The 22,017-nt window shown below is 37.9% G+C and overlaps 1 protein-coding gene across 1 annotated transcript in view; it reads left to right on the forward strand.

The window, feature by feature from the left end:
• The window catches only part of LOC138714674 (inter-alpha-trypsin inhibitor heavy chain H3-like), a 57,062-nt gene that overhangs the window by 30,943 nt on the left and 4,102 nt on the right, over window positions 1–22,017 (forward strand). The window contains exons 7-15 of the mRNA XM_069846736.1: window positions 2,062–2,222; window positions 3,669–3,869; window positions 6,552–6,672; window positions 7,057–7,277; window positions 10,118–10,309; window positions 12,676–12,864; window positions 16,108–16,302; window positions 19,904–20,057; window positions 21,364–21,492. Coding sequence (XP_069702837.1) covers window positions 2,062–2,222; window positions 3,669–3,869; window positions 6,552–6,672; window positions 7,057–7,277; window positions 10,118–10,309; window positions 12,676–12,864; window positions 16,108–16,302; window positions 19,904–20,057; window positions 21,364–21,492 — 1,563 coding nt within the window. The remainder of the gene's footprint in view (window positions 1–2,061; window positions 2,223–3,668; window positions 3,870–6,551; window positions 6,673–7,056; window positions 7,278–10,117; window positions 10,310–12,675; window positions 12,865–16,107; window positions 16,303–19,903; window positions 20,058–21,363; window positions 21,493–22,017) is intronic.

A 22,017-nucleotide genomic window follows, 5' to 3' on the forward strand; every position in this document is an offset into this window, starting at 1 on the left:
CGTGTAATAACAATTAAATTAATTTATTTTCATAACTACACACATCTGAATAGAAATCTGATTTACCAGAATGGACGTTGAGGCATCGGCATAACTTCCTGATACTTGGAAAAAATTAACAATGTTAAAAAACCGTAAGCAAAGCCTCAGAAGAGGTTACATAAACATCAGTTTTTTATTGGGTTATTTTACGACGCTGTATCAACATCTAGGTTATTTAGCGTCTGAATGATATGAAGGTGATAATGCCGGTGAAATGAGTCCGGGGTCCAGCACCGAAAGTTACTCAGCATTTGCTCGTATTGGGTTGAGGGAAAACCCCGGAAAAAACCTCAACCAGGTAACTTGCCCCGACCGGGATTCGAACCCGGGCCACCTGGTTTCACGGTCAGACGCGCTGACTGTTACTCCACAGGTGTGGACTAAACATCAGTCAGGAGTGATGAAATAAGCTAAGTATTAGAGGATTCACCAGCCATGGAGAGTCAAATTTGTCTCTTTAGTGGTTAATTATAAAACAGGGATGTCCAATATATGGATAAAGAAATCGTTTGGCAAAAGAAGGGAAAACTTTAGATGTAAATTCCTTGGCCGCCCAGTGAATAGGTTTAATGAAATGGGTTCTGTGAATGATGGGCAGCACTTCCAGCATCTACTGTGAGAAGAGTGAGTACCGAAGTTATTAATATAATATAGTAGATAGGTTTAAATCTGACGAAGCACTATGAGTTTGCGGATGCAAGCAGTGGCGATAGCTGGCAGAAGGGGATCTGTGCTGGTCTGCCAACAGAAAGAACTGAGAACTTTTGCTAGGACTCACTGTAGTTAGAGTAATGAAACATGAGATGCTAAACTCTAGAATATAGACAAGCAAACTATTTCAGCATTAGTGACCATGCTGAGTCGAGCCTCAAACCAAAGGAGAGGAGAAACAAGTGAAAATCAGTAAAGATGGCTATCCAATGTATTCTGAATAGTATTATCCCTGGACCAAAACTTTGGCTAGTTTAGTAGATGTTGTTACAGAATATAAACTTAAAATTAGTAATGCATTTAATCAATAAAAAAGACGAGTATTTTTCCTGGACTAAAAAATTCTACTTTTCCTTGCACGGAAAAAAAAAAAAAAAAATCAGCGAATGAAAGGGAAGTATTTTCTCCGGAATAATTACTTCACAAACTTCTCTGCACAGTTCGTCTTCATTTTTCGCAACATTATGGCTTAGATCATATAATATACCCAGATTGCTCGGCCTTATAGGCTTTGACTGTAAAAGCTTTTATCAGGTTTACTATGCTGCCATCTAGTTGTTACATAAGGAGTCACGTCATAACTCCCATTTGAATTGCATTAGCGACTGTACTGCCATCTCGTGTTCATTTACAGCAGATGGGTGGCGATCCTGGTGGTTGTTCTCTTCAAAGTGCTACCGATTTTGACATAGGGATGAGCAATCTGTTATGTATGTGATCTGGGCTTATGGCTTGGTTTTTAGCTGCTTACCCGTATTCTAGAATCTTTCCAAATGAGAGTTTGTTGGACAATCCAAAACACAATAAGAATGTTAAATTATTTCTGCAGAGAGCCAAATGTCCAGAGTTCTTCTCTCGCAGCCATCACTAAGTTCTGCACTCTCTGAACTAGGTCCACTGCATTGTGAAGAATAGTATGGAAGACAGAAAGCTAATGATTCCATTCTTTCTGAAATCTTGGCATTAGAAGAAGTTGAGGTGTGTGGATTGTGGTACTGACTCTCTTTCAACCCTGAGAAAGACAGTGTGTTAAGTTTTCCTAGGAAGTTGATTGAACCAGAATCAGTTTTCGAAGTTCTGGCAAGATGAAAAATCGTACTTCTATCCAGTCAGAAACTGTGCTCTCTACCTGTTACTCTGATAGGACCAACTAAGCTCTGGTGTTTAATAAAATGGTTGAATGCTGTCTATTGAACGACTTATCAATCAATCTTCTTAATGTACCCAGTTGTTTGCTGACAACATAAAGTCCACTGTAGTCTAATTGGACGACTTATAAAGCAGTTGCATCGTTAACTCTGAACACAGGGGGAGATGCAGTCGTGGTGGAGTATCTGTCCCCTATGTCGGCTCACGTGCACTTCAACCCGAGTGAGGGCGAGCAGCAAGGTCGGCTGGAGGTTGGCTACCAGCAGCTTGTCGTGCAGTACGACGTGGACAGGGCTACCAATCCTTCAGGGGACATCATGGTGAGTAGCTGAGGATAGAATGTGAGACACAGAGTCTAGCAGTGATATATGAACAAAATAAAAATAGAAACTTTATAGATTTGTGCACGTGCATACACACTCACATACTCCCATAATCTCTCACTACACATTAACACACTCTCACAGACTCTCTGACACACACACTCACACCCTCACTCATACACATTCACATTCACACACTCTCACAGACTCTCTCACACACTCTGACACACACACTCTGACACACACACTCACACCCTCACTCATACACATTCACATTCACACACTCTCACAGACTCTCTCTCACACACACACACACACACACACACACACCCTCACTCATACACATTCACATTCACACACACTCACAGACTCTCTCACACACTCTGACACACACACTCATACACATTCACATTCACACACTCTCACAGACTCTCTCACACACTCTGACACACACACTCATACACATTCACATTCACACACTCTCACACTCTCTCACACACTCTGACACACACACTCATACACATTCACATTCACACACTCTCACAGACTCTCTCACACACTCTGACACATACACTCATACAAATTCACATTCACACACTCTCACACTCTCTCACACACTCTGACACACACACTCATACACATTCACACACTCTCACAGACTCTCTCACACACTCTGACACTGACACTCACACTCACACCCTCACTCATACACATTCACATTCACACACTCTCACAGACTCTCACACACTCTGACACACACTCACACCCTCACTCATACACATTCACAGACTCTCTCACACACTCTGACACTGACACTGACACTCACACCCTCACTCATACACATTCACATTCACACACTCTCACAGACTCTCATACACTTTGACACACACTCACACCCTCACTCATACACATTCACACACTCTCACAGACTCTCTCACAGACTCTCTCACACACTCTGACACACACACACTCACACCCTCACTCATACACATTCACACACTCTCACAGACTCTCTCACACACTCTGACACACTCACACTCTCACTCATACACACTTTCATACACACTCACTCATTCACATTCGCACATTCTCACAGACTCACACACACATATGTTCCCTCACTCCCTCTTCTTCTTCCACCATCTCTCTCTCCCCCTCCCCCCCTCTCCCCTTCCCTCCCTCCTTCTCCCTCTCTCTCTCAGTATTCTAGTATATTCAGTACATAAAATGTATAAAATACCTGTAAGATAAGAATTAACCCTCATTTTTTTAAATTGGCTCGTATATATTACATTAAAGCCAGCAATTTTTCTCCCTCCTGTAAAAGTAACTGAAAATGAATTAATAGGTTTTGGAAACAAATCATTCATTTGTGAAACAGACCTAGTCAAGGCAGTTTAACTGGAAAATTTGTGACAGTGCTGAAGTGACTTGACCTTGCAGTTGATGGACGGCTACTTCGTGCACTTCTTCGCCCCTGAGAATGTTGCCCCACACCCAAAGCACATCGTCTTCGTGCTGGACACGAGCGGCTCCATGTGGGGTCGCAAGTTGCAGCAGCTGCAGCAGGCCATGTACTCAATCCTGGACAGCCTCAGGGAGGAGGACTACTTCAGCATCGTGCAGTTCAGCACAAACGTGGTGGTGAGCAATACTGAAAGAAATATAATAAAATTCCTAGAGCAAGCTTTTCTGCAAATACACGAGAGCTATTTGGAAAGTAAGAGCTGATTCATCATGAGACAGAAATAAAAAGCAAGGCAAATTATTATTTATTGCATTTGAGCATTATTTACAATCCTATTTCTCTATAGCCCTATAATGCACGTACCATAACTTCAGACAGTATCCATTATTTTAAGCTATAGTTCCTAAATTGGTTACTAGTATGTTCATTTTTAATGTTAGTTACCGGTAAATGTAATATAATTACAGTTTATTTTTGCAAATCATTGGTAAATGGGAACAGTGAGACGTTTCAGTGTACCCTTCAATGGCATGTCTCACTGTTCCCTTTACGCATAGTTCGTTTAAAAATGGCGCCATCACTTCAAAATCAAAACAAGAAAGACGAAACTTTGCAAAACATAATGTCAAATACCATAGTATTAGGTAACAAAACATTGATATTTCCACTTAATTCGTATATCCAATATAATCTTCATTAAACACAAGCCAAAATTTTACTTCTAGAGTGAAAAATTACGAATTATTTTTTCATCACTCACCTTTATAACTAGAATCAAATGGAGTATGAAAATACTGTTACTTTACTCATGTAACATACAACTCCACTGTTACAAACATCTCAACATCAAAATTTACCATCCAATAAAAAATGTCTCACTGTTCTCCCTGTCTCACTGTACCCACTTCTCCCCTACTGGTACAGAGCCACCAATAGGAATTGTGTGTCCTGCAACATACATTTGTCATGAGCCTCCCCCCTCACCAATATTTAACGAATGTTGATATTCTATAATTTAAATACAATAATAAGACAACAAGGTCCCGCACAGTGGCGTCTTGGTCTAAGGCATCCTGCCTAGAACTCGCGTTACGGAATGCGTGCTGGTTCGAGTCCTCATGAGGGAAGAAATTTTCTCATGAAATTTCGGCCATTGTATGGGACTGGTGCCCATCCAGCATCGTGATGCACTTGGGGAGTTACAATAGGTAGCGAAAATCCGGTTTTGCAAACCAGCTATAATGGCTGGGAGGGATCATTGTGCTAACCACACGATACCTCCATATTGGTTGGATGATCGTTCACCTCTGCTTCGGCATGTGGACGTGAGGCCAGCAGCCTGCTAGTTGATCTTGGCCCTTAATGGGCTGTAGTGCCACGGATTTACTTTTACTAAGACAATAAGCTAAAGAAATGTTATTACAATGCCTGGCAACCTTGTTTGTTACTGGAATTGAAATATAACTTGAGCAAGAGAAATAAAAAGCCCACAGTTTATAAATATGTTTATTAATCACTTTACAATGTGTAAAAAAAATAGGAAATAATTACTTTAGTGACAATATTAAAAATACAGTTAAGAAAAATTCTGTGGTGTTTGGTCAGAATATGATAACCTCAAAAAAATAGTTTTGAGATACAAGCATTTTTATTTTCACTTTCCTTTAAAAATCAGAATTCTAGTTTACATACAAATGTGGATGAAAATAACATAGATTAGGACACTGTTTAATTATATGCACATGCTCAAGCTGTTCTATAGCTTCCAAGTAAGTGTAGATAGCAGGAAATGGCCATTTTTGAGGTTATTATGTTCTGACTGAAAACCAGAGAATTAATATTCAGATATAACCAAGTCGGTTTAATGTAGCCTTATTAACTCTTGTACACTAGTATCTTAAAGAAGCTCTTGAGAAGTAGGCTATTTTCGCCAGAATCTAATTCTAGTGTTTGAGATTTCTAAACAGACAGCATCTTGAATTGGCTCACTTTAACAGATACAAATTGCTGTTCGACCTCACTAAAGTCGACTTTGAAAGCCAGTTCAAACTCAATGGTTGCTAGATTGTTGAGTTTTTCTTCACCTGAACGTGTTCGCATGTGATTGAATTAACATGTTCTGGAAGCTCCGAATTTCCACAAATTTGAAAGTGAGCTGTATCTTAACTATGAACATATAAGAACTTACTGTATTTCCGCGTTCTTACATTTTCACAACAAACCTAATTTCGAGTTAAATTGATTTAGAACGTGTAAATGGCGTTTCGTATCTCCCTAGGTTTAACATATGATCACAGTCTAGTATATACGAAGCTTGAGTTGTGAGGGTGCTAGGAACAATTGACTGTGACGGTACTATTTCACATTGTCTGTAATGAGGCGATATTAGCAATCCTAGTAGTTAGCAACTATCTATGGATGCATATTTACTATATATTGAGCTTCGTGACTGTATATACTAGACTGTGATATGATTGTATACCAATAAATGTAAAAAATGAATGAACGAAAAAACGTATATCCGAAATAAATTAATATGGAAAGCTTGGAAATTTTGCCAGAAGTCCAGAAAAAACGAATGTATAAAAAACGCAGAAGAAGTTTTATTGTATAATAATAATAATAATAATAATAATAATAATAATAATAATAATACTGTAGTAATAATATCATCCTCACCACCACCTACTGTAAACGAACTATGATAATGTTTTTTGTTTGGATCTTTCTTTTATAACGTATGAATTGTAAAGCTGTATATCAAAAGCGCAAAATCTTCATTTTTGTAATGACAGACCATTAACAAAATGATATTACAGACTATTGCTCATGCTTTGGGTAACTTGCTATTGTCACAGGAATGGTCGGTGCGTCCACAGGAGATGGTTGGACTAAGCAAGTACAGTGTAACGCATGAGGTGAACGAAGTCAACATTGCTAAGGCCAAACAGTTCATCAAATCCATGGAAGCTTCTGGTGGTACGTTACGCATGTTTTTCAGCAATCACAGATGCATAATATTACGTATAATACAAAACAAAATTCAGAAATGGTATCATAGTGCCGGTTTTTCATGCTGGAGGTCTACTTCAAATTTTTGGGAATGAAATGAAATGCCAGGTTTTTTCCGATGTAACACTATTTATCTGCTTGACATCAGTCCATCATTTTTCTATTAATTATCACTATTCCAGGAGAAAGTGCCTGGCTCTACAGCGAACACTGCAACATATCCTCCAGTACATGCTAGGGTCTTTACTCTGGTCAGCAAATTATCTAAAAACTAATTATGAAAAACGAACCCCGATCACGTAACTCTGGACAACGAGCTTTCGTCAGGTAATGATAATTTGTACATTTCAGGTACGAACATCAGTGGAGCTCTGAGGAAGGCGCTACAGCTGGCTGCCAAAGAGAAATACGGAACTGGAAGTGTTGACGAGTCTGGTGAGAAGAGAGACTTTGGATCAGAAGATAAGCCACAACCAATGTTAATATTCTTAACAGACGGAATAGCGACTGTAGGTGAATTATTGTCGTCCAAAATTCTGGCGCAAGTACGAGCTGTCAACACAGAAATTAAGGTAATAATGACTTAGTAGCTACGCTGTGTTCAATTTTCACTGTGAGCTTCTGGGTCTTGTTTCTATGTTATTATATTCATGAGGTCATCATCACAGAGCGAGTTTAATGCTCAAGGCATAGATAAATGATCTAGGTAGCCCATGTTTATAAGTTGTTGACAATGGGCACTGTTCTTTTGTTTTTTTAACAAATGAATCCAACTTTATATAGAAAACGAGAAATAAATGTCATTCTTGTCATCATTACAACTAGACATCATTTAATTTTTTTAAATATATCTTAAGAGCGAAATGAACGTTACAACAGAGCATTACAAATTTAATTAATTGATTAACTAGCGGACTTACTCGTGTTAATTATGTAAGTTTGTGCTGCTTACAGCTGTTTCAGTGCTTCACGCACCATCCTCAGAGCCTACTAGATCTCGGCGTCATCTCGAACTTCTCTGCCTGTTATGTGGGTGTGTTTGATTGTTGAAAAGTGTTGAAGAGTGGAGTCAAATAGTGTGTGTGTACTGAAATTGATCTGTGTGTTGAGAATTTGATCGGGGTGTGTTTTAGTGTGTTTATATATTTCGTATTGTTCTAGTGTTGAGTTTTTGGTTCTTGGGTTGTATGTGTAGGATTTCCATGTCCGCATTTGGCCTATGTTATTGTATGTATGGTTAGCATTGGTTATGTGATCAGCGTATGTAGATGTATTGTGTCCTCTGGTTATTGCTTTAATGTATTCTTTGTAGCGTGTTTGGAATGATCTGCCTGTCTGTCCTATGTAGAAACCATACATACAATAACATAAATGCGGACATTGAAATCCTACACATACAACCCAAGAACCAAAAACTCAACACACTAGAACAATACGAAATATACAAACACACTAAAACACACCCCGATCAAATTCTCAACACACAGATCAATTTCAGTATACACACACTATTTGACTCCACTCTTCAACACCTTTCAACAATCAAACACACCCACATAACAGGCAGAGAAGTTCGAGATGACGCCGAGATCTAGTAGGCTCTGAGGATGGTGCGTGAAGCACTGAAACAGCTGTAAGCCGCACAAACTTACATAATTAACACGAGTAAGTCCACTAGTTAATCAATTAATTATATTCAAGTGTTAAAAGTAGTGTACGCAAGATTCAAAATGGATTACAGATTTATTCTTGAAACTTACTCCACACAGGAGTTTAAGTTGGAGAGCAGTATCGTTATGATGTTGATCATTGCGTGAGTAAATTTCTGGTCAATTGGCCACAGTTCTAGCAACTTCCTCGATGTTACTTTCTCAGAATTGTTAAAGACAAATTCAGCATTTTCTTGTTCACGTGACAAAACAATACATGTTTTTTAAAACTGGAATACCGACAATTAAAAATAATTAAAATACCAAGTGCGAAACTCAGACATTCGAAAGTAGCACATATTATTAAATCAGTAAAATAGTCCGTGTTTGGTTAGGCTAGGATATCAAATTTCCAATCAGTTACTCTGAAACAAAAACCTGCAATATACTCTGACGCCATTGTTCGATTTGTTGAATTCATTGACATTATTTCTAAATATGGAAATTAATTTACAAATAGATATTTTCAAAGAAACTTATAAATCAGAATTGGGTTTAATTGCAAGAAAAATCTCGTGGAAGCTATGAAAGAGAGCACGAGAATTTTATTAAACGATTTTAAAGATAACGAAAGAGGTTTCAGAAACAATTATTTTGGCATACTGTATGTATCAGAATAGGTCAGTTGATTAAATTTTACATTTAATTTTAATATTCGGAAGTACTGTAAGATTGCGTTATTGATTATTTTCTTTTATATATTCTTTGTTTTAATTTTATTAATATTGATATTATGGCATAGGGTTGTTATAAATGCAAACTAGTTAATGACGTAATTGTTGCTTTCATTGCCACATTTTTATAAAATACCATATTTTATGAACGACTTCGAGCAACAATAAAAACTGTTTATAATGTTGGTGTACAAAAAAACTTCTATGAAATGTTCAAAATGTGTAATAAGAAAGTGTCATCTTCATAACTTTAGTTATTTTTTCAAATAAATACACATTGATTTTTAATAATTATGATTCTGTTTAATTTGCATTATTGCTAGTTAAAAATTAACTCGTAAGTAATGAATCGAACAAAATCCGTCCAGTCATTTATGAAGAATCATTATATAGCCAGACAAATGACATGCTGGAAACGAATGTGAAAAGGTGTTTGTCCATAAATATCTTGTAATTTTCCAGTATTACAATACTTTCTCTACTTCGTGTAATGAGAAAGTAAAAAAGTAAACAAGAATTTCAAGGTTTTCAACAGAAAGATAATCTACAGATAATTTACACCTTACCAAAGTTAGGCTCTAGTAATGATTTATGAAATTATTTCAAAATTCTCCAGATTTCTAACTGGGAAACAGTTCGTCAAGACAGACTCAAGTCCACTGCTTAAGGTCGACTTATATGGAGCAAGTAAAAGACAAGACGAATGTACAGACAGTTTGCTTCATGTCAGGAAGTAGTACAAGTAGGGAAGCAAGTAGCTTTCACAAACTGTACGTCTAAGTTCTGTTTTAATTAGGGATCCAAGTTACCACAATGAACGGAAAAAAGTACAAGAGAATACGTACTTGAAAATGTGTCAAGATTATTGCTTGCACAGGTTGTAGAGATTCTAGAATAGAAAATTGGAAGGGAAATGAAGTTATAGTGAGAAAACAGTTGGCAAGAAGAAGTCGTGTAGACTTTTGTCGGACACTCTAGCAGTCGAATTATAGTAAAGGACTGTTTACGTATGATTTTCTTGCATTTCAGGCAGCAATATTCAGTCTTGCATTTGGAGACGGTGCCAACTACCGGTTCCTGAAGAAGTTGTCACTGCAAAACTACGCCTTCTCTAGGAAGATTTACGAGGCCTCTGATGCAGCCCTACAGTTGCAGTCCTTTTACAACGAAATCGCGTCGCCTCTCTTGGCTAATGTAACCTTTAACTACCTAGATGGAAAAGTAAGTGTACTAACCTCTAGCAGGTCAGTAGAAAATCTTCCGTAGATACAAGATTTTTTTGAGACAGAAGGACAACATTTTCAGCATTATTTACGAAGGAATGTGATAATAAAATAGTATACATCTTGATTACATAACTTTATATTCCAAAATAAAATAGTAACTGGTACATTACAGTATAAATATTCTCAGGTAAAATGAGAGTTCTTTACTTTTGCTGGATCACTTACTGAATTAGCAAAACATGCTCCATCATAAAGTCACATGACATGTTTACTATGTTATTGGTTACATGTTATCATGTATCAGACCTGGTGACAAACCAGAGGATCAGAGTTATAGCCAGAAGTACACAACATTCGCCTACGGGTGGGGCCAGGAAAGCGGCCTGCCTGCGGTGTCGCTTGCGGGAATCGTCTATCCGTAAGCTTCCGCTTTCTATACTATACTCTGTAGGGTTTTAATTTTAAAAGTTTAGCAGCAGTAAAGACTGATGTTTTTGAAACACTAACTTCCTGTGAAACACGTCTTAGAGATTTATTAGGAGAGCATGTAAATGATGCACTGGTTTCATCAATTGTTTCTTCCGTCAATACTCTTTGTTTTCGCTTAGGAATTGCAGCATTTATCGACCCTGTTGTCCTTAATTTGTTAACAAGACGTCTAACAGTTTCTCTACCCTGAATTGGAGCACCCGGATATTTCACTTCAAATTGCCTACGCACCTCTCTACATGACTCTGTTTTCACATATGCATCATACATAAAAACTCTCTGTTCAAGCATGAATTTTGCGTTTTGCATTGTTAACAAATTTTACACACACGCTGAATATTTAAGCAACTGTGTCAAGAAACTGCACTGTCCGTGTTAAATACTGCAACATCTGGCTCACAACTGATAACTTGTCGACCTTGATGTCCTTGATTGTCGAACGTGTCTCAACAACTGCGCGCACAAAGTGGTGTATCAGTACATGCCGCTTTCCTGGCCTCACCTGTAGGCAAACGCTCTGTATTAGAACTAAGTCACTTTTTCACTTCAATAAATGGTGATCAAATCTAAGATTGAACAAAGAACTCTTAGGAGTTGTAATGTTACACATTTTTTTTGCACCATGGTATTTCAATAACGATTAATTCTAGCATGTTCAAGTAATAATAGGATCATAAATCAAGCTCTCTTTTTTATGAAAAATTTATCAGGCTTCCAAATTCTGGTAAATGGTGTAAATACAAAAATGTTGAATTTACAGGTAGGCCTACACAAAAGAGTCAAAGTAAGTCATACAAGAAGTAGTAAAACTTAAAAAAAAATTAAAATAAAAACAAAAGTAAACGCCAATTGAAAAAGAAAATTTATCAGTACACTAGAGAATCGAAGTAAGTCAATACAAGAAGTAGTAAAACTTAAAAAATTAAAATAAACACAAAAGTAAATACCAATTGAAAAAGAAAATTTGATGTCTCATTATAATCCAAAGAAACCTGGAATTGATATAGTAGCGTATAGGATATACCAGTTCAAATTATTGGTATGTTCTATTATTTAATGAAAGAAAAGAAAAATAATTGGTAGAAATATTTTATTTTAAGGCCAAATTACAGAATAATATAAAACAAATATACAGTACTACAGTCGACCTGGTTGGCGAGTTGGTATAGCGCTGGCCTTCTATGCCCAAGGTTGCGGGTTCGATCCCGGGCCAGGTCGATGGCATTTAAGTGTGCTTAAATGCGACAAGCTCATGTCAGTAGATTTACTGGCATGTAAAAGAACTCCTGCGGGACAAAATTCCGGCACATCCGGCGATGCTGATATAACCTCTGCAGTTGCGAGCGTTGTTAAATAAAACATAACATTTAACATTTACAGTACTACAATAACTACATTGTTTTCTCGCCAGTCTGACACCGATTAATAAATAGGTATGAGAAATGGAGTTTAACTAGTTTAAGGGTTAACAACCAGGGAGATGAACCAGGTGTGACTAGGGGGTATATCTCACTAATTATAGTCAAAAATATGAGAACTAAGTGACCTTTTCACTTTAATAATGATGACCAAACCTAAGAATGAAGAAACAACTGTTAGTGTAATGTTAACAAAATTATTTGCACCATGGTGTTTCAATTCCGAGTAATTCTAGTATAGTGTTCAAATAATACAGGATCATAAATCAAGCCCTTTTTAATGAAAAATTTATCAGGCTTCCAAATTCTTGTAAATAGGATAAATACAAAAATGCTAAATTTACTAGTACACTGAAGACTCAAAATAAGTCAATACAAGAGGTTAAAATTTGATGTTCCATTATACTCCAATTATAAAATAACGTCATGTACGAGCCAGTGCTGTGTCTTGCAGATAGACAAGGACTCCCTGACCACCAATCAGTTCCACTCGTACTACGGAGGCAGTGAGATTGTGGTGGCTGGGAAGCTGAGTGGCGCTGAAGACGACGATGAAGATCTGGGGGCAGAGGTGAACGCTTGGAGTGGGGGAGAGCACAAGGAAGTTCTGTACAAGCCCCTTTGCACCTCCGAGAAGAATCAGGTGATGTGTGATCTAAATGTCTTAGTGAATATTAATTGCCTATTAAGTATCATTTACAATACATAAATTGGTAATTCGATAGGAGATTCGTCCATGTCACTTATGTCACTCTTGCTTTTTTAAGGGAAGGACGCCGAAAATGTTCTCTTTCTTCCTTCCCTTCTCTCCTACCACTCTCCTCTCTTCACTTCCCTATTCTGTTCTATAGTGCGTACATTTTATCTTTCCACACTCGCATATATGCAACTACATTGTGCACTGCCACATCTGCTCTACATTCACAAGGATGGAAGGATCAATCAATCTTCTTAATGTATCCAGCCAGCTGTTTGCTGACAACATATAGTCCACTGTAGTCTATTCAGTTTTTGTTTTTCATGAGAAATAAGGGGTATTTTGATCGGTGTTCTGGAAGTAAATCCCGAAAAGGCAAAGCATATGATTATGACTCGTGACGGGAATATTGTACGAAAGGGAAATATACAAATTGGAAATTTATCTTTTGAAGAGGTGGAAAAGTTCAAATATCTGGGAGCAACAGTAACAAATATAAATGATACTCGGGAGGAAATTAAACACAGAATAAATATGGGAAATGCCTGTTATTATTCGGTTGAGAAGCTTTTATCATCCAGTCTGCTGTCAAAAAATCTGAAAGTTAAAATTTATAAAACAGTTATATTACTGGTTGTTCTGTATGGTGTGAAACTTGGACTCTCACTTTGAGAGAGGAACATAGGTTAAGGGTGTTTGAGAATAAGGTTCTTAGGAAAATATTTGGGGCTAAGAGGGATGAAGTTACAGGAGAATGTAGAAAGTTACACAATGATGAGCTGCACGCATTGTATTCTTTACCTGACATAATTAGGAACATTAAATCCAGACGTTTGAGACGGGCAGGGCATGTAGCACATATGGGGGAATCCAGAAATGCATATAGAGTGTTAGTTGGGAGGCCGGAGGGAAAAAAACCTTTGGGGAGGCCGAGACGTGGATGGGAAGTAGATTTGAGGGAGGTGGGATATGATGGTAGAGACTGAATTAATCTTGCTCAGGATAGGGACCAATGGCGGGCTTATGTGAGGGTGGCAATGAACCTCCTGGTTCCTTAAAAGCCAGCCAGTAAGTAAGTAAGTAAGTAAGCAAGTAAGTAAGTAATATCATTTACACTCCTCAGTAGCTGTGAGTTTCAAAGCAATACACACATTCACGAGCTTCGTGGGGTGGTTAATAACCCCAGGCATACAGGCACATTTGTAAGTTTTTATAGCAGTTTCTTGTCATTGTGTTAGTGATGGCTGTAAGAAATGATATAAACTCTGGTGTACTATGTATTGAAACATATGAAAAAAGCTAGATTTGCTATATGTTCCAGCACTAAATACCTTGTGTGAAGTGCAACGAACTGGCATATTCAGAACACAGGAAAGATATCTCCGTTAAATGTGCAAAATGAGGGCGTTTTTATCCTGCTGGTCTCAAAATAATATTAAGATTATTTCCAAATTACGCAATATTGTTACAAACATGTCTCTTCTAAAAATAGTGTATTCAATTTGTAAGCATACTGTAATATATTATAATAATATATCCCAACTATTTGTTATACCCTAGGACTCGCGTTATGGAATGCGCGCTGGTTCGAGTCTTCATGAGGGAAGAAATTTTCTCATGAAATTTCGGCCAGTGTATGGAACTGGTGCCCACCCAGCATCGTGATGCACTTGGGGAGCTACGATAGGTAGCGAAATCCGGTTGCGAATACCAGCTATAACAGCTGGGGGGATCATCGTGCTAATGACACGATACCTCCGTTCTGGTTGGATGATCGTCCACCTCTGCTTCGGCATGTGGGCGTGAGGCCAACAGCCGGCTGGTCGGTCTAGGCCCTTCACGGGCTGTAGTGCCACGGATTATTATTTGTTATACATTCTTAAAACTCATAATTATTGTGTTACCAGCAGTCTCTACTGGGTGTTCATTTCAAAGTGTGTCATGACGTCACTGTTGTGAGTCAGCGATTTGAAGCGAGTTTCAACTTCTATGTCAGAGAAGTTGCCTGTTAATCAAGGCGTTCAATCTAAACTTGAGAACGTGTACGGTATAACTTGAATGTCGTAGCAACAGATGGCGGTCTGTAAAGTCTCTGTGCTACCATAACCTCTTTCGAACTGTGTTTTGCGCGGGCAAGTCGTACACAGGGTATTTGTTATCATCGATTGCGTACGGCAACATTCCACAACACAAATTAAATGCTCCGTGTCCATGTTGACCGTCGAAGTTAATGTCAACAAATACGTAAGTAATCGTCTTAACCCTCTCCCCATATCCCGACAGTAAGAAAAAAAAACTCACTTCAGTACGTGTTTCCAAACAGTTCACATTCTTGCAACTACTGGCGTTACTGTACGTATCGGTAAGTAATCTTCAGAATGAACGCCGTACTTGCTTCTCTCGCATTTAGGTAATACGCCTCTGCGTAAGTGTAGGAAGATTGAATTCTCTAGGCTCATCGGCTAGCCACATGACGACATACAGCGAGCCATGACACATTTTGAACTGAACACCCAGTGTGTTAACAATACATGAGATGTGTGCAGGACAGGAACATGTATTATTCAGGCTGATGCCTTAGATTCATCGGCCTGTTTAAATAAAGTGCAAACGTGTTCATTTATTATCTGTATCATTGATCATCTCGTGTGTTTTTGCCAGTAATTTTACTAGTTATAAAAGTTATTTGTATTTCACTTAACAATACTGAGAAAGTTTTGCATTATGTGTATTTGTAAATTTCGTTATTAGTTTCGGAAATGTTATTGTAACTGTTACTAGATGCATTATTAACTGTACACCTGGTAAAATAGCTGGTTTAATTAATGTGTTTTATATAAAAGTAATTAAATAATTTTATAATTATTGTTAAGTTATCAGCAACTTTCAAGCACTGACATTTCCATTATAGTTATTACGTTCAGAAATCCTGTAATTCTGTAATTTTATGAAGTTAATTTGTCTTTCCAACTTCAAATTTACTTTTTTCATAAATAACAATTCCTTGCATTACACATCTATAAAGAATATAATGTAAAATAAAAGCCATTGTACACAATAGACTAGTAACCCCAGGTATAGAATCAAAGCTGTCAAAAAAGGGTATGCAGTCCAGGGTTAACTCCTGATCCATCCACCCACTGTTTTAGTACCAGAGAATAATCTGAAGTTCATTAACCTCTTCTGCAGATTGAGCGGAGAAAGCACCATAGCGGAGGCAGATCACTGGAGCGCCTATGGGCCTATCTTACTGTGCGACAACTGCTGGACCAACACTTGGCCTCCACCGACAAGGATGACGACGTCACCACGTTCGAAGACAAGCAGGAACAGTTCGCAAGTCGCCTGAGTCCTAGAGCCAGGGCCCAGGAACTGGCCCTCAAGGTTAGTTCAGTATGTTTACAAAACCTCAGTCTCTGTCTTTCCCTTCAGAATTGTTCTCAGATATTTTCTTCACCTTCTGTTGACCAAATTTTATGCCACTTATGCTAGTTTTTATATAATATGTCTTTGTACACCTGTCAGAAGGAAGAAGAGGGGTCATGTTTTGTTAGCTATGCACTCTTAGCAGTGGCAGCTCCTGCATATTTCTTAAGAGGAGGAAAGAAGTTAACAGCGCAAAATGACACCTTCTTGAGAGAAACATGCTACAAATTAGCCTACATGCATACATGTAAGACCATGTAATGTTGGCCTTCTCTTTTGTACAGCAATAATCTGTTCTTGTAAACTGAGTTTCCTAAATTGTCCAAAATATGTTTCCACTTCCATTCATTGTTGAATAATTGCACAAATTAACAATTACAAGGAAATTCACAACCTCGCAGCATTTTTCGCGCACACTACAGCATCACACGTGTTGGAAGAGACTATAGCTACGTTATTTGTCTATGATAGCTACTAACACATAACCAGGACCGTTTTACGGAAGTGGGAATGGGAAATAATCTGTTAGGAAAGCGAGAACACTGACCCACTCACGTGGTCTGTGTTGCCACATGTACATTTTACAAGTTCAGTGTCACATGCTTTTGAAGAATGTCAGTTCTTGTAAAGTCATACTATCATTATTGTTCAAAGCTGCAGGTGACCGATTAATTTTTTTTATGTTAAAAATAATGTAGTTTGGAGTACTTTCAATTTCAAATATATTTGTACAAAACTGACAACTTGGCTGTTGTCCTGTCTAGTAGACAATGAATGGAAGTGAATTTCAGGGGCCACAAAGATCTGCCATACTAACGTAGAACTAACTACTTCCTCTTTGTTTTATATAAATCTAACTTCAACTTTCAGATATTCTCGAAAGTTTCAAACCATGAATTAAAAAAAAAAAGTTTATATGGTGTCTTTCATAGCTTTGCGTTAAAACTGTTTTTGTTGTGTCTCCTCCTAGATGTGTTATAGTCTGATTGAATGCAACATCGTCAGATGGCAGCAGTAGCGAGCTTGCTGCACGACCAGTCGGTTTCTATATGTCCTGCCCATGACTGATTCAGAGGAGGATCTCCTCCCTCTCCGTTTATTTACTTGCTTTAAAAAACTGCTTCTTTCTCTGGCCACTAGTGCGCTGTTGTCTATGTGTGTTAACTGCAGTAGAGGAGGAATGGAGTGCCTTTCCTCCACACAAACAATCTCGCATCTTTCTCACAGTTTTCTAGTAGCACATGATTTTGCGTCGTTTAAAACTCGATCAACCGAGGTTTTCTTATAGCTGTGAACTTAAAAATTATCGAATCTTCCTCGAATTTCAAGGTGTATATTTCATTTAGTATTTACTTTCAAAAGAAGAAAAATGTGAGGAGGACGTTCCTCCTTTCCCTCCCCCGAAGAACCGCCACTGACTCTTAGGCATATCAGCCAAGTGTCAGTTTTTAAAGCTGATATCAGCGTTTCTTGAGGTTTGTAGTTTGTCAGCATGCTGTACCAGTACCTGTTTGTTAGCTTTTTTTCACAAGTGCTGTGCCAATCTCTATTTTGTATCATTCGATTTATTTTTATATTTTATTGTTATTTTTTTATCCAGTGCCATCAGATTGTCATTTGAAATTTCTGGACTCTCCTGGAAATGGCTTATTTGTAACCCACTTCTGAAGTTGGGGTGCCTGGAAGGCGGTGTTATGCTGCTTCGATGATATTATGATAGGATGATTATGAAGTGCCAGGAGAGGTCTTAAACCTAAGCCTAATCTAATTTTCAGACCATAGACGAACACAGGAACATTCTCCTCTAAGGAAAAATTCCTGTATTCTAACCGGGAATCGAACCCAGAATCTCATGAACTGTAGTCAGAAGCTCTGACCACTAGCCCGTGAGGTTGGTCTCATTCGATTTATTTCAGTTTACATTTTTATACAGATGACAAATTCATTAATTCATGGTGTCCTGTCCAAGGACAGAACTTTCATTGCAAACCCAGCATTCTCCAGTCTTTCCTATTTTTTGCCTTCCTCTTAGTCTCTACATAAGATCCATATATTTTAATGTTGTCTATCATCTTATATCTTCTTCTGCCCTGAACTCTTCTCCCATTCACCATTCCTTCCAGTGCATCCTTCAGTAGGCAGTTTCTTCTCAATCAGTGACCCAGCCAATTCCTTTTCCTCTTCCTGATCAGTTTCAGCATCATTCTTTCTTCACCCACTCTTTCCAACACAGCTTTGTTTCTCGAAATAAAACTCAATTTCGTTCCTCAATAAAGATAGAATTCTCTCTTCCATTGTATATTGCAAATGAAGCTATGAGGGAAAGTGCCACGAATAAATGTTCGATGAAAATTATTTTAATAAAAGCAAATGTTTCACTGAAAAGTATAATAAAATAATTCATAGTAATCCGACTGTATTTGTTATGTGTTTCACATTTTCAATGCTGAATAATTTATTATTGTATGTATGGTAATGTTACGTCTCGTGACCAGAATATTGTACGAAATGGAAACATAAAAATTGGAGATTTATCCTTCGAAGAGGATGAAAAATTCAAATATCTTGGAGCAACAGTAACAAATATAAACGATACTCGGGAGGAAATTAAACACAGAATAAATATGGGAAATGCCTATTATTATTCCGTTGAGAAACTTTTGTCATCCAGTCTACGGTCAAAAAATCTGGAAGTTAGAATTTGTACAGTTATATTACTGGTTTTTCTGTATGGATGTGAAACTTGGACTCTAACTTTGAGAGAGGAACAGAGATTAAGGATATTTGAGAATAAGGTTCTTAAGAAAATATTTGGGGCTAAGAGGGATGAAGTTACAGGAGAATGAAGTTACACAAAACAGAACTGCACGCATTGTATTCTTCACTTTACATAATTAGGAACATTAAATCCAGATGTTTGAGATGGGCTGGACATGTAGCACGTATGGGCGAATCCAGAAATGCATGTAGAGTGTTAATTGGGAGACCAGAGGGAAAAAGACCTTTGGGGAGGCCGAGACGTAGATGGGAGGATATTATTAAAATGGATTGGAAGGAGATGGGATATGATTGTAGAGACTGGATTAATCTTGCTCAGGATAGAGACCGATGGCGGGCTTATGTGAGGGCGGCAATGAACCTGCAGATTCCTTAAAAGCTATTTGTAAGTAAGTAAGTGTATGGTAATGTAATTTTTCTTATGAAAATAATAATTAGTGGTGTCAGATTTTTTGAACGTGATATCCAGCTTATTTCAGAATTTTAACTTGACAGCCCTGTATGGCCGACCAACTAGCCTGAATTCGCATATTCAGAACCCGGCTACAGCAATCAATTAAAACCTGTGGTAAAAGATGGGGAGGGCCCATGTGAAATAAACGGCTGTACAGCATGCATGGAAAGTTGTTTCTATAACAGATTACCAAATATTAAGTGATAAGATCCTATTTTAAGTTTGCAAGGAAGTTATAAATATGAATCATTCTATATACGTAGATATAAGTGGAAGCAGAAGCTCTGGGGTTACGTTATTCATTTGTTGGATGTTCTTGTGTTGCAGTACGGTTTTGTGACGCCGATTACATCTCTGATTGTGGTGGTACCAGTGAATGGAAGTGATGATGAAGTATCCGAATTGGTGAAGGATCCTGTAGGCAGCAATGCACTCGACCCAAGTCCTGTTCTCGAGTCCGCTCCAATCCAGAATAAGATCAGTGAGTGGCTTACACGTAATAAAACAAGACAATGCACATGGCTTGCATGATTCTGTGATATGGGAGTAAAACCAAACTAGGCTAGATTGGTTTTACTTCCATGTCACTTTGTTAGTGTGACTCTCGTTGTGACGTATTGGTTGAAAATTAGCAATATAGTCGAGAATCCCGTCAACTGTGAAGTTTCGGCAGGCAATCACTAAAAAAAAAAGACGTAGTCTGTTAACGGTGAATTTTTATTATTGTACTGCCAGTATTGGAAATTAAAAACAGACACAGAAAATACCTTAGTTTTGTAGTGTGGAGTAGTAGAAACTCGATGTGATCCCTGGGAGAGCTGTGGTCCCACCCAACCCGCCCTAAATAGGTTCCTTACTTATATAGGAAAATCGTCGTACTTGAAGGAAGAAGGCGGCCATATTCCGTCGTTGTGACGTTATTTGAGGTGGAGTGGGAGAATGATTGCAGTGTCGCCAACTGTGGTAACCATTCATATTATCTTACACACCTAACAAAACCTAATCTAACCTAACCTAACGTGCTACACACCTATTGTAACATTCCTAACGTTTAGCACACCTGTTGTAACATTCCTCACAGTTTCATTTCGTTTGCCGATATTGGCATCCCTGCTATGCCTCTGCTGGAACTCAAGAGTCATCTAGTGGAAGTGAAGTGAAACTGCTATTCTGTTAATAACGTTTCCGAAGTTGTTTCTGTGTTATCTGCAAGAATTATTGTGTCATTGTAGTGATAATTGCATTTATATTGTACAATAAAAATTGAAATGTGTCGTGGCTGAGATAAAAGTGTCCTAAATTGATTTCCAGCGCCACAATCCCAGTGATAAACGTGTGAATATTGTTAGGAGTCCGTTGGAAGTGGCAGTAGAGTAATAAAAATTGACCCTGTTAACTTGCATCAGCATAACTCACGCCCTCACACCACACAATGCGCTTCGATTTTTAAAGTGAAACTTCTTCGACCATCCATTATACAATCTTGGTCAGGTTTCCAACTGTTAATGTTTTTCACCTGAAACGTTGGACACCATGAAATTCTGAAGTCTTGTTTTCCTGTATATCATCTTTGACAATGCAAGAAGGAACTGAAGGATATTTTTCTCGGTCTGTTTGGTTCACCTGTAGAGTAAAGAAGATCCAAAACGTTATATTCTTACCTAGCAATGGAATCCAACCTTGGTATCTTCATTAAGATGCTATTATTAATCATAACTTTAATAAAATATGCTTACATTATACATTTGTGAGTATGTTTTCATTGTTATTGAATGTTCTGTTTGCAGTACCATTGGCACCATTTCTTTTCCGGCCATCACCTGTAGCAATGAAGCCATCAGCACATCACACCACAGTCTTGCACAGCACCACCACTGCCAGTACGACTACAGACTACAGCATGATGGATCTCAATGGTAGGCCTAATACATATTACATTCGTCATTCACTTTTCAAAGATTAGGTCCTTGGACCTGTTTCGGCCCCAATTCCATCTTTTTAATGATCTTCCCAAGTCACTCTTCCTTTTAGATCTATATTATAATGCCACTTTCGGAATTCTTGTTTTTTGGATTCTATCGAGATATTCTGTTTAGTTTTGTTTGTGTTGGTCTATTTTTTAATTTATTGAGAATACATTTAATTCAATAATTAACTTTTTAACTTCACTTTGTTAATTTTTAGAAAATTTCCTGGCTGACTAGTTTCGAAGTGTTATTCTTCATTGTCCAAAGCCTACTGAAGATTCCGCACTAGCTTCTGGTTTCCTGTTGTGGTGGAGTGTGTTCATGATTGTGTCGAAAAGGGTGTGTGTTTTGAAATTGAGTTGGGTGTTCAGAATGTGCTGGGGGTATGTTTTTGTATATTTGTAAATTTCATATTGTTGTAGAGTGTTAAGTTTCCGGTATTTTGGCTGGATGTGTGGTATTTTCATGTCAATG

Source organism: Periplaneta americana, chromosome 15, assembly GCF_040183065.1.
Source record: "Periplaneta americana isolate PAMFEO1 chromosome 15, P.americana_PAMFEO1_priV1, whole genome shotgun sequence".
NCBI lineage: Eukaryota > Metazoa > Arthropoda > Insecta > Blattodea > Blattidae > Periplaneta > Periplaneta americana.